This window comes from Crinia signifera, chromosome 7 (genome assembly GCF_055691185.1).
Source record: "Crinia signifera chromosome 7, ASM5569118v1, whole genome shotgun sequence".
Lineage (NCBI taxonomy): Eukaryota > Metazoa > Chordata > Amphibia > Anura > Myobatrachidae > Crinia > Crinia signifera.
Genome location: NC_139223.1, coordinates 30,557,833 through 30,570,240, shown reverse-complemented (window position 1 = coordinate 30,570,240; position 12,408 = coordinate 30,557,833). Strand labels below are relative to the sequence as shown.

The 12,408-nt window shown below is 43.9% G+C and overlaps 1 protein-coding gene across 1 annotated transcript; it reads left to right on the top strand.

The window, feature by feature from the left end:
- Window positions 1-4,418: 4,418 nt before the first annotated feature.
- LOC146021146 (olfactory receptor 1G1-like) lies at window positions 4,419-5,357 on the top strand. The gene has a single exon (XM_083154945.1). The coding sequence runs from the start codon at window positions 4,419-4,421 to the stop codon at window positions 5,355-5,357; it is 939 nt and encodes a 312-aa protein (XP_083011071.1).
- Window positions 5,358-12,408: the final 7,051 nt, after the last annotated feature.

Genomic DNA, 12,408 nt, shown 5'->3' with positions numbered 1-12,408 from the left:
ATCTTTAGCTTCATATCGTTGAATACGATGGGTGAGATTTAATAGGATGAGAGATTCAAAAAGTGAGAGATTTGGTGAGAAATCTCCAGTTTTTTAAAACGCCAATCATTTACACTGTAAAATCAAACTGGTTTTGCAATGTAAATGATTGCCGCTTTAAAAAAAACCTGAAGATTTCTGAATCTCTCATCCTATTAAATCTCACCCAGTATATCATAAGTGTACACAGCTTATACCATCTGCTTTACCCCCAACCACTATCTGAAGTTAGTTACTTATTTAATTAACTCTTAAGTAAGTTGAACTATAAATTTTTGTATATTTTACGTATTCAAACTTTTGTTCTTAAGAAAGCTGTCTTTAAAGTTTATTATTATATTTGAAAAAGTCAATAAAATGACATAAGAAGCAACAGATATATAGACATTGTAAAATATTCACAATTCATAAAAAAAAGTCTACACATTAATAGAATTTAAAATACTTTTGTATAAATTACCAAACCCCTGAAAGTATATACAGTAATTAACCAGATGAAAAGTTAACTTTTTTAACGCAGAGGAGTAAGTTAATATCTAGTTTAATTGAACGATGTAATGACATAATATTTAGTTTTTCCCTGGAGATGTTTTACAGTACTGTATAAGGAGAATATAAAATCTTCCAATTAATCTGCTTGTAGGGCTGTACAGTACAGTACAGTACAGTACATATGCCATCTTTTATAGAAGGGGATTTACACAGTAACAGCAGTATTATACATATTATATATTATTTCACAGATAGTGCTGGAAGTAAAGAAGATTATCTTTATACCGTGTACAATGCAGGTAGGAAATTACCTCCACATTGTAATGTATTTCTGTGTGCATGTATTTCAGCTACAATACAGATCAGACACAAATACAGTAATATATTTATTTATATATATTTGCTTATTTTTTTCTGCTTCGCAATTTTATAAAAAATGAAACATTGGGCCTTATTCATGTTTGTTAGTAAAGCAAAGAAGGACGTAATTTTGTTTCTGGAACAAACCATGTTGCCATACAAGATGAACAAATACATTTAAAACAGTTTCTGTGCAGGGTAAATACTGGCTGCTTTTGCATGCAGCCCAGAAATGTTAAGAGGCTTTGTTTTTACACTGCAATTTAGATTTCAGTTTGCACACACACCATCCGAATCTAACTCTCTCTGCACATGTTACATCTGCCCCACCTGCAGGGCAGCATGGTATGATCCAGGTGCTTGTTTATTTTTTTTTTATTTTTTTTTTTTATTACACACACCAATGAGGCACATGAGCCAATCTCTTACATTTGATGTGGTCATGCCCTATTATACAATATATATTGTATTACTAGTAAGCCCGCTCGAAAGCTAGTCTGCTACCTTGTGATTGCATCTGTGTTTGTGCATGTGTGACAGAGAAAGATATGTAGTTTCACTTGCTGCCAACAGATGACAGTGTTTCGGAGACACACAAATGGACACTAGGCATATACATATAATTTCTCTACTGCTTCCTAGATCATGATAGGCAGTACCTGATTGGTTCATTTGTAGAAGCATCGGTAAACATAGCCCTTGAACTGTTATACAGTATGTTGTTTTATTGTTATCCATTTATTTCCCGAGGAGATTTGTGAGATGTTTATAACTTTACTCCGCAACTTCAATACAGAAAGATTTTTCAAAAACTATATGAAAGCTCTACATTGATATGTTGAAAGTTAAATGCAGTGAAGGTTATTTTACTAACCCGTACAATAGCCTTATTCTATTGTAAGGGTCTTTTTAATGTTTGCTTTTGATATGTACCTGTGTACTTTTAAAGATCACCGTACTTGTGGAAGTGTTCCATCAAAGTTTAATTAAACCATTATAATTCTTGAATATTTATTGAGAAGATAATAATTGTTTTATTCTTTTAATTCACCTGTGGAAGAATCGTATGTAGTAATTGTGCATAAATTAAAATAATAAAAAAAAATGGAGTTCGAACAATTTCTTGATTTTATCGGTCATACATATGGATAGTGGTAGATGCTCAATTAGTTCAGCAATATTACTCAGGTGCATGAGGGAGGGGTTAATACTGAGTAAGTAAAACAAGACATTTTTTCCTCCGACTCACTGAATAGTATTAGTATCCATTCTTGAACACTACATGATAATAGAATTCAGAGATATTGGTTACATATACCTGCGCAGGTGTATGACATGCCCCCAAGCCGCGTCAAGGCTTCTCTGTATATTGGGGGTCCCTAGCGCTATATCTAGGTGTAGGGTGTCGCACCCCAAAAACTATCGTAAGCTAGGAAGCCCAGTGCGTCATGCCAGTGACATACTATAGTGTTAATAAATATTAGTTGGTACTTATGTAATATCTGGGCTCCCGTTTTTCTTATGAGACCGCGTCCCCTCGCGGGGCTCGCTGCGCTCGCCACGCTTCGGGCACGGTGGCTCGCTGCACTCGCCACACTATATAAAATCAACTCCATGCGTAGTTGGATAGTAGGAGTATAAAAAAATGGGGTGCATTTAACATGGGAGCCCAGATAATACATAAGTACCTATTAGTGGTAAGAAGCCAAAGCTATGTATAGAGAGGGAGAGAGAATAAAAAAAAAATCAGATGTAATTAAAATATTAAAGAAATAGTGTTGGTGAGGAAAAAAAAAGTGTTAATAGAATGTAAGGGCATGCCGCACTAAAACCACCCAGCCCAACCAGTCCAGGAGCACCACACCCCACACCACCATTAGCCTAAATTGGGTCTACGATTAACCAGCAAAGAGTCACATGATAATGGCTCCTTACTTGATATATCCAAACTAAGAGCTACCTACCTTGGAGCAACCCCAGACTACTCCATGTGGCATATCAGGACCCACATCTCCTACTAATATGGGCTCCCTTCTGCCTTTCACAACATACATATGGATAGTGGTAGATGCTCAATTAGTTCAGTAATACCACTCAGGTGCATACAAGGGAGGGGTTAATACTGAGTAAGTAAAACAAGACATAGTTCCCTCAGCTCACTGAATGGTATTAGTAACCAATCTTGAACACTACATGATAATAGAATTCAGAGATATTGGTTACATATACCTGCGCAAGTCATATAATGAAAAGTTAGTATATCTTTATAAATGTATATGATCAGTCAATGCTTATCTGGAGGTAAATTAGTTAACTAATGAGGAAGGAAAGATTTAAACACTTATGACTTCCAGCATTAAAAACCGGAATCAACTACTCTAATATCAGTCTTAAAAAAATGAGAATGAACGAAACGAGTCAACTGATCAACAGAGCAAGTATTCCAATATTTACAGTCACAGCTACAAAAAAGTATCTACAGGCAGTACATAGCTATCGCTTACATTACATGGGGCTGATGAGTCTCGTTTTCTGTGTGTGCCAAAAGGCTGCATCCTCAATTGCAGATTCACTGGCTCATGTACCGGCAGCCAATCAGAGCCAGCCAGCTGCCAGTAAGCCAACTTTGATTGGCTCACCAACCAGTGCTGCATTTTAATTGGCCGCCGGCATCCTGAGTTGATGAAGCCTGCATTCTGGGGACTTCTGGGCTGCTGCTCAGCAGAAGAGGAGATGGGGGAGCAGGAGCTGGTTTATGGCAAGTCAAGTGAGGAGGGGGGCCCGGACTGGAAAAGAGTCCCGGGCCCCAAAACTCCTGATGGCAGCCCTGATTGACCTGGTGTAACTATGCAGGGCTAGGGGGTCATGCGACTAGGGTGCTGGACTAGGGTACTCTTGGCCGCCCAACACAGTCCCTTGCTGAGTCCCATGTTGGGTAGCGTTGATCCCCAACTCCTGCCCAAGCTGCCTGGAGGTCTGTCGCTGCCCATGTCGAGTTTCTTCCCCCTCCTGCCATTTCGCATGGGTGACATTAAGAGCCAGCACCTGAAGAAGGTTGGAGAAGCAGAGGACAGATCTGTGAGGACGGAGCTGCACCAAGTCCAGGTATGTTGATGGCGGCCACGTCCCTTCCCTGGAGCATACTGCCCGGTGAATAGATCCAGGGTGCCAGTTCTATATAGAATGTGGCCGCTGATATCAATCCACCCAACAGAAGGAGGTTTTTTTTGGGGGGGGGGGGGGGTTGGCACCAAATATTTTCTTGCCCCAGGTGCCAGAAATCCTAGTTTCGACCCTGCTTTAATCTGAAGCTTCGCTTACAGAAGAATTTAAGGGATTCAGAGATACCAGCAGAGGGCGTATTATTACTCCAAGCCTCCTAAAGCTTTTGCATAGTTTCCCAAAGCCACTGCATATGTAGGTGTCCATCTCTGAATAAGCCCCATTATATAAAAAAAATTATGTAACTTGACACATTATTCTCATACTAATATTATTATTGTCCTGCAGACTGGTGACCAGATCTCATGGAGAACCTCACTTCTATTTTAGAATTCCATATTTTGCCATTTTCCATGAAAGCTGATGCTTATACCCTCATATTCTTTGTTTTTTTATTTCTATATCTGTTTGGAGTCCTGGTGAACACGGCTATAATCACAGTTATATGTTTGGATTCACGTTTACACACCCCCATGTATCTGTTTCTCTGTAACTTGTCCTTTGTAGACATGTGCTACACAACAGTAACTGTCCCCAAACTGCTGAACATATTACTGTCCGGAAAGAACACAGTGTCCTTCCCACAATGCTTCACTCAGTTGTACTTTTTCTTCATAGCCGCCTTTGCAGAGGTTACACTTTTATTTGTAATGGGGTACGACCGGTACATCGCCATCTGCCATCCCTTACACTACCACCAGATACTGAGCAAGAAGGTCTGTATCCTGCTGGTGGCTATGATATGGCTATCCGCATTTCTAAACTCAATGCTATATTTATATTCAGTTCTTCAAATGTCCTTCTGTCATACTGTCACCATCCATCAGTTCTTCTGTGATGCCAAAGCTCTGAGTAACATCTCCTGTTCTGGCTCCGGTATGTTCTATACCGTCACGTATGTTAACATGATGGTATTTGGCCTTTGTCCATTCTTGAGCAATGTGTTGTCATATTTCAAAATTACCAGTGTTATATTGCATATTAAATCAAGGGAGGGAAGAAGAAAAACTTTTTCCACCTGCTCATCCCACCTCACTGTCATGATCATCTATTATGCAAACTGCATGTCCGTATACTTGATGCCACCATCAGAACAATACAATGTTCTAGAACAGATCTTGACTGTGCTGTATACAACAGTGATCCCCATGGTAAATCCTCTCATATATAGTCTACGCAATAACGAAATAAAGAAAGCTCTACAGAGATTAGTGGCATTGCTGCTAGTTACTTGTCTACTGTAAATTGAAGGAGAACATTGCGTACCACCAGAATATAGAGCGGCAGAAGACATGACCCACTGCGTCAAATTTTATGGTGTAAACACCCAAGTCTTTAAGTCCTCACAGGTTCCACCAGGGGGTGACTCAGAAGAACCCTTCAAACCCAAGATCTAGGGGTGGCAGATTACTTTCTTAAATACCCAATAATTTAATACAACAGGACACTTCATATAGGCTAAATAACCCAATATTGTTGTTTTTTTTCTATTATATTACAATAAGTGGTATATAATAATAAAATTAAGGACTACAAATAAATACTAGATTATGACAGTTTCCCATAGATGTATATCCCAATACAGTAACCTACTCTACAACTGTACAATCTTTATACCAAAACATGATATAAAAGGAATCACTCCACATGCATTGTGCTTCTTTCTTGTAAACATAATTAAGTGAGCTTCCATTATTAAAGTGTGCCTCCTCCCATCTGCCCTTGGGTTCTTATTTCCCTCTTCCAAACCTAATCCTCACCCAATCACCACATTTAGCTAACAACACATGCTTTTGCAATACATATTGGGGGAAATTTACTAATATAAAAAACCTAGGTTTTCATATTAGTATTTTCCCTACGACTGCATATGACTGTTTCAGCCGTATGCAAAGTCGTGTTCCGGAGGGGAATTTACAAAGCAGTCATACAAAAAATTGTAAAATAAATACACACTGACACAATGAAAATAAAACTTTTATTTATCCAAAGCCCATACATACTGATACTTACCTATCTTGAGCCCGTAGGTAGCCCTCGGTCCTGGTGTCCGGTGTCCTGTGTCGTCCTCCATGTCCATGTCGGTGGTCCGTGTCGTCCTCCAGGTCCATGGCGGTGTCCGGGTCAATCCATGGTGGAGCTGTGGAAGGAAATCCTACTCACCTGGTCCTGTGGCGAAGATGTCTTCTCTTGATCCGCCGTAGTCCAGGTATTCTTCAGCATGTCGGCGCTCCCCGCACTCTCCGCATCGGACTGAGGAGAGACGCAGAGATCCTTCATTTACCGCGCCTCTTCTCAGAATGATTTCTATTGCCCGCCTAGCGTCCAATCAGGAGCCAAGAAAGTCGGCTCCTGAATGGCCGCTAGGCGGCCAATAGAAATCATTCTGAGAAGAGGCGCAGGGGATGAAACATCTCTGCGTCTCTCCTCAGTCCGATGCGGAGAGTGCGGGGAGCTCCGACATGCTGAAGAATACCTGGACTACGGTGGATCAAGAGAAGACATCTTCGCCACAGGACCAGGTGAGTAGGATTTCCTTCCACAGCTGCACCATGGATTACTTCGGACCCGGACACCGCCATGGACCTGGAGGATGACACGGACCACCGACATGGACATGGAGGACGACACAGGACACCAGACACCAGGACCGTGGGCTACCTACGGGCTCAAGATAGGTATCAGTATGTGTGGGCTTTGGATGAATTAAAGTTTTATTTTCATTGGGTCAGTGTGTATTTATTTTACTATTTTTTTTACTGTGGAACTACAAGTGCCAGCGGGCCCTTTAATGCCCCGCAGGCTGGGACTTGTGGTTCTCCAAGTCCCAGCTTGTGGGGGAGGCTTGCTGGGACTCATAGTTCCACAGTTTAAAACAATAGTTTTTTCATCTATTTTTTTACACTTCAATCAGCCCGGTGGCCACCGCACAGGGCCACCGGGGACAGCACCAGGCTTCAGCCTGGTCAGGTAAGTCCTGGAGGGGGGGGGACCCCTTTATTGGGGGGGTCCCCACTCCCCCAGGGCCCCTGACCAGGCTGACTGGTCGGTAGGGTTAATGCTTTGGTCGGGGGGACTTGTATAAAAAGTCTCCCCCTGGCTGTGGCATTACCCTGCTGGCTGGTTTGGCCTGGGGCTGGTTCTTAAAATACGGGGGACCCCTAGTCATTTTGTCCCCCTGTATTTTGGGAACCAGCCTCGGACCTGGAGCCTGGGGCTGGTTGTTAAAAATCAGGGAACCCCTATTTGTCGGGTTCCCTGATTTTTAATTACCGGCCTGGCTCTGTCAGCCTGGTGCTGGTTTCAGCTGTGGGGGGGACCCCACGCTGTTTGTTTTTTTATTTATTTATTTTTTTTATTTTTTTACACTAAAGCCTGCACAGATCTGACTGATCTGTGCAGGCTTAAGCCAAATACGACAGGACAATCAAGGTGTATTTTCCTGTCGTATTTTTGTGCCTGTTTCACGCCAATTAGCAGCCATATTATCAATACGGCTGCTTAGTACATCAGGAACCACCATTCTTTTGAATGGTGATTCCTGTTGTATCCTATCGATGGTGTAGACATTCGTATTTGTAAATACAAATACGAATGTCCCATCATTAGGAATACGAATTGCTGTATTTTCGGGATAGTAAATCCCGAAAAAACAAATGTGTAAAAAAATAGGTGTATTTCTCCCTACGAATACACCTTTTTTTTTACGAATCCATATTAGTAAATTTCCTCCACTATTACTTATGAAGATGGTGAACTAAAGGGACTTGTTATTTTACTACATGTATGCTTCATATACTCATTTTGGGCACTTTTACAAAACAGGATGGTTAATGAATCATTAAAATGATCTAACGGGTCTCACTGTGGCAATGTTGATGCACTTAACGGTAAGGAGCGAACCTGATCTTGCTCACAGTTTTGATACTTAGTAAGAAAGGTATTTAGTATCCTCTTGAGTTAAAGGATTTCGGCCTTGCCGATGTCTCTGGGTGTTACCCTCCTTAGTGCTGTTAGTTAGCACATCAGTTTTCACAGATTACAACCATAATGTTAGCTAAAGGGGTTGTATGTCCTGGTGTCCGGTGTCCTGTGTCGTCCTCCATGTCCATGTCGGTGGTCCGTGTCGTCCTCCAGGTCCATGGCGGTGTCCGGGTCCGAAGTAATCCATGGTGGAGCTGTGGAAGGAAATCCTACTCACCTGGTCCTGTGGCGAAGATGTCTTCTCTTGATCCGCCGTAGTCCAGGTATTCTTCAGCATGTCGGCGCTCCCCACACTCTCCGCATCGGACTGAAGAGAGACGCAGAGATGTTTCATCCTCTGCGCCTCTTCTCAGAATAATTTCTATTGCCCGCCAAGAAAGTCGGCTCCTGATTGGCCGCTAGGCGGCCAATAGAAATCATTCTGAGAAGAGGCGCAGAGGATGAAACATCTCTGCGTCTCTCTTCAGTCCGATGCGGAGAGTGCGGGGAGTGCCGACATGCTGAAGAATACGTGGACTACGGCGGATCAAGAGACATCTTCACCACAGGACCAGATGAGTAGGATGCGCTTTACAATTGGAAACAACAGTAATTAAACAAACTGGGTAGATACAAATCTCGACACGGAGGTAGGAGGGTCCTGCTCGCGAGCTTACAATCTATAGATAACATTGAGTGTGATACGGTCACTAGGTCTACAGCATGATGGTCGACAAACATTAGGTCGACACCATTATGCTGATATGCATTTAGGTTGACATGCATTAAGGTTGACATGCAGGAAGGTCGACGTGACTGTAGCTCGACATGGGTCTAGGTCGACAGCGTCATTAGGTCGACACAAGCATTAGGTCGACATGGGGAAGGTCGGCAGTCAAAAGGTTGACATAGGGCTTTTCACTTTTTTTTTTGCCTACATGTGCCGACAGGCGGTATTTCATGCCCTACCATCCACTAGGGTGTGGTGGAAGAATAAAATAGTGTGCCGAGCGTAGCGAGGCACCGTGCCCGTAGCATGGCGAGCTGGACGCAGTGCTACGTTTCAGTGTCCATGTTGACTGTGTAGAAAAAAATGTGAAGAGAAACCCATGTCGACCTTTTGACTGTCGGCCTTCCCCATTTCGATCTAATGCTTGTGTTGACTTAATGACCCTGTCCACCTAACCCATGTCGACCTTCCTTCGTGTCAACCTTAATGCATGTCGACCTAAATGCATGTTGACCTAATGGTGTCGACCTAATGCTTGTAGATCATCCTGATGTCGACCCAATGATCCATACCCCATTGAGTTGAGTTGTGTACAGTAGTTTAATTGTGATTGAGTTTTGATACCTGAATATATACTTTTTATTGGTTGAAGCAGACTACCATGTTACTAGTGTATTATATATGTGGTTTGTATGCACAACTACATGATTCACACACTGAGGGCTGCTCAAGATATTCATGCATCATTTACATGAAAAAAGGTCACAAAATGCATGTATTAAACAGGATATCCTATTATCCCCGTAGAAATCTTGTTATTAAAGAGCAGTTTGCTCCAGCACTGTCACTATACTGCATACAAACCAGAGGCAGAACTCTGGGAGGCAATGGAGTCATCTGCCACTGGGCTCCTGCTCCCAAGGGGGCACCTAACCTCCTCTGCTAGTTTAAATCAGTTAATTAAAATCCATTGATATTGCTTCTATAGCTCATTCCCCTTCCTAGCAGGACCATAGAGATCTCATTCTCTTTATTTTAAACATATACAACATAACATACATACATACACACAAGCAAAAATGTACTTATATAAGGTGGTATGTGTGTGTGTGTTTGTGGGGAAGGGGGGGGGGCACCGAAATGTATCTTGTCTCCGGGCAACTGGGATTATTATTATTATTATTATTATTATTATAATTTTTTTTATAAGGCGCCACAAGTGTTTCGCAGCGCCGTACAAAGGAACAATACAGGGAGACAAAACTTGGCATAACATTGAATAAATAACAAAAATACAGTACAAATAAAGAGCACCACAGTTCAATACACATTACAGCTTAAATGTAAGTAGTGAGGACCCAATCAACATACAACTAGAGGCTTGAGGCCAATGATGGAGATGAGTATGAAGATGGTCACTGAGTGTTGGAGTAAAGGAGAGCTGTGAGTGAAATGTGAAGAGAAGTGGGCTTTGACAACAGGAGGGAAGAGGGCCCTACTCGGAGGAGTTTACAATCTAGTAGGAAGGGGAGACAGACAGATTACAAGAGGTGCAAGCGAGTGGGTGGTGGTTAGATAGCAGGATGTAAACAGGCAGGGGGTCGGAGAACCAGCTGGTTTATGCAGTGGAAGGGTACGCTTTGATGCATAGGTGAGTTTTCAGTGCCCGTTTGGGATGAACTTACCCCACTGATACAAACCAACCAGAAACTAGCAGTAGTAGTAGTAGTAGTCCCCACTTCCCCAGGACCCCTGCCCATGCTGACCGGTCAGGGGGTGAATGCTTGGGACTTGTATAAAAAGTCTACCCCCGGCTGTGGCATTACCCTGCTGGCTGATTGGGCCCGGTGCTGGTTCTGGAAATACAGGGATCATTGCTGGTACTATCCGCTCATGTTGGATATGTAGAACAGGGAGGCGCCATGAGGGAGAGGCATGCTGCCGCTCTGCTACCCAGCTGAAATACACCATCGGCAGCTGCTGCGACTGCTGATATGATCTGTAGCTACTGCTGCCTGAGCTTGTTACATTATGATAGGCAGCGGAGTGTCCACACATTCACTTCCTCTGTGATTTTCTCCCAAAGCTTTCTCCTTGCACTGCCAACCGGCTTCCCGGTAGCCAATTCAATCCATTCTCGTGCTCTGGGCACTAAAATACTCATCTCTGCCTCTTGAAATGCAGGGTTTCTCTTTTTGGTGGTGGTATCCTGCTCAGTACTCGGCCTAGATGTTGCAGGTCGTTTTCTGGTGGCCCCGGTTCTCTCACCATGCAGCTGCTGGGTCACACATGTTTGGAGAGATGCAACCTCTTGTTCTGGCTGGTGGCTTGGCCCTTGTGGTGCTGGTGGCATTGCAGCAGTGTCTGTTAGTGAGGGGCCTCCTTGCTCTTGGGCCCTCCTTCTCCACTTCTGCTCCCTCTGCCTCAAAGTGTCAAGCAGGGATTCTGCTCTTGCTCTTTGAAGGGCATCCTCAGCTGCGGAATCATCTGAGCTAGATGTCCGTACACAATTAAATAGTATCCAGGGCCGTCTTTCCCATTGGGCTGAATGGGCAGTTGCCCAGGGGCCCTTTGACCTAAGGGCCCACCCCAATGGGGAAGACAGCACTGCACGAACACCCACACCAGCTGGAGGTGGCAGCTAGGGGCAGTCCTGTCAGTCATCCGCCTGCTCTCCGTCAAGCCCGGTGCAGCCTCCAGCAGTGCCCACCCGCACACCCCCTCTCCGCTGGATAGGCTGCATCAGCTGACGGGTGCGCGCTCCGGCCAATCACAGCATTGCAGCCTCCTGGGTACCTGGGGGAAGTGGTGCTCCGGCTAGCTGGGATATGGGGGGGCATCCTGTGCGCAGGCTGCCTGACAAACGGGCGTAGCGGAGTGGTGTACTGTGCTCCATCTGCCTGCCTGACAGCAGCTGGACAGTGTCCCGCTATTTGCCGGGTCGGTGGGACACTGAAACTGGCCGGATGCAGTGTCCAGTGGACACTGATTGGCTAAATTCTCTCACCCAATCAGCATCCGGGCCAGTCTTTTCAAAATCAGCAGCGCTTCCCACCGACCCAGCAAATAGCGCTACAACTCCCAGACGCCGCTGCTCAGACCCTGCTGCCCATAGGTATGTGGGGGGTTGTATGTGAGGGGTGCCGTATGTGAGGGGGGCCCACACTACTGTTCTGCCCAGGGGCCCCTGACAATGTTAAGACGGCCCTGATAGTATCCCTTTATGATTTATGGGATTTTTTCATATAGGCCGTCTTAATTAGTTATAATTTGGTGAGTGTTCTATTCAGGCAAAGGGTAGACAGCTTACTTGGGGGAGAAAGAAAATAATTTGCACAGTGGGTGCACACCAAAGAGAAAAATATATTTTTAAAATTGACTTTTATTGATTTATTAGGGTAAAAAGAAAAGAGGGCATTGTCCTACATGAACTTTTTACCATATGGGATCGCACAGGATGACCTCTTTCTGCGGCTTGTGAATTTTTTTTAAGAGGTTAAACAGATTAAGACATACATACACACAACATTTAATATGAAGTGCAGTGGCGTAACTAGGCATAGGCAGCCCCAGCGGCCGCGGGGGGGAGCCGGCGCCACTGG

What these genes read in the sequence shown, in the direction of transcription:
- LOC146021146 (XM_083154945.1), top strand. Translation starts at nt 4,419, where the DNA reads ATGGAGAACCTCACTTCTATTTTAGAATTCCATATTTTGCCATTTTCC.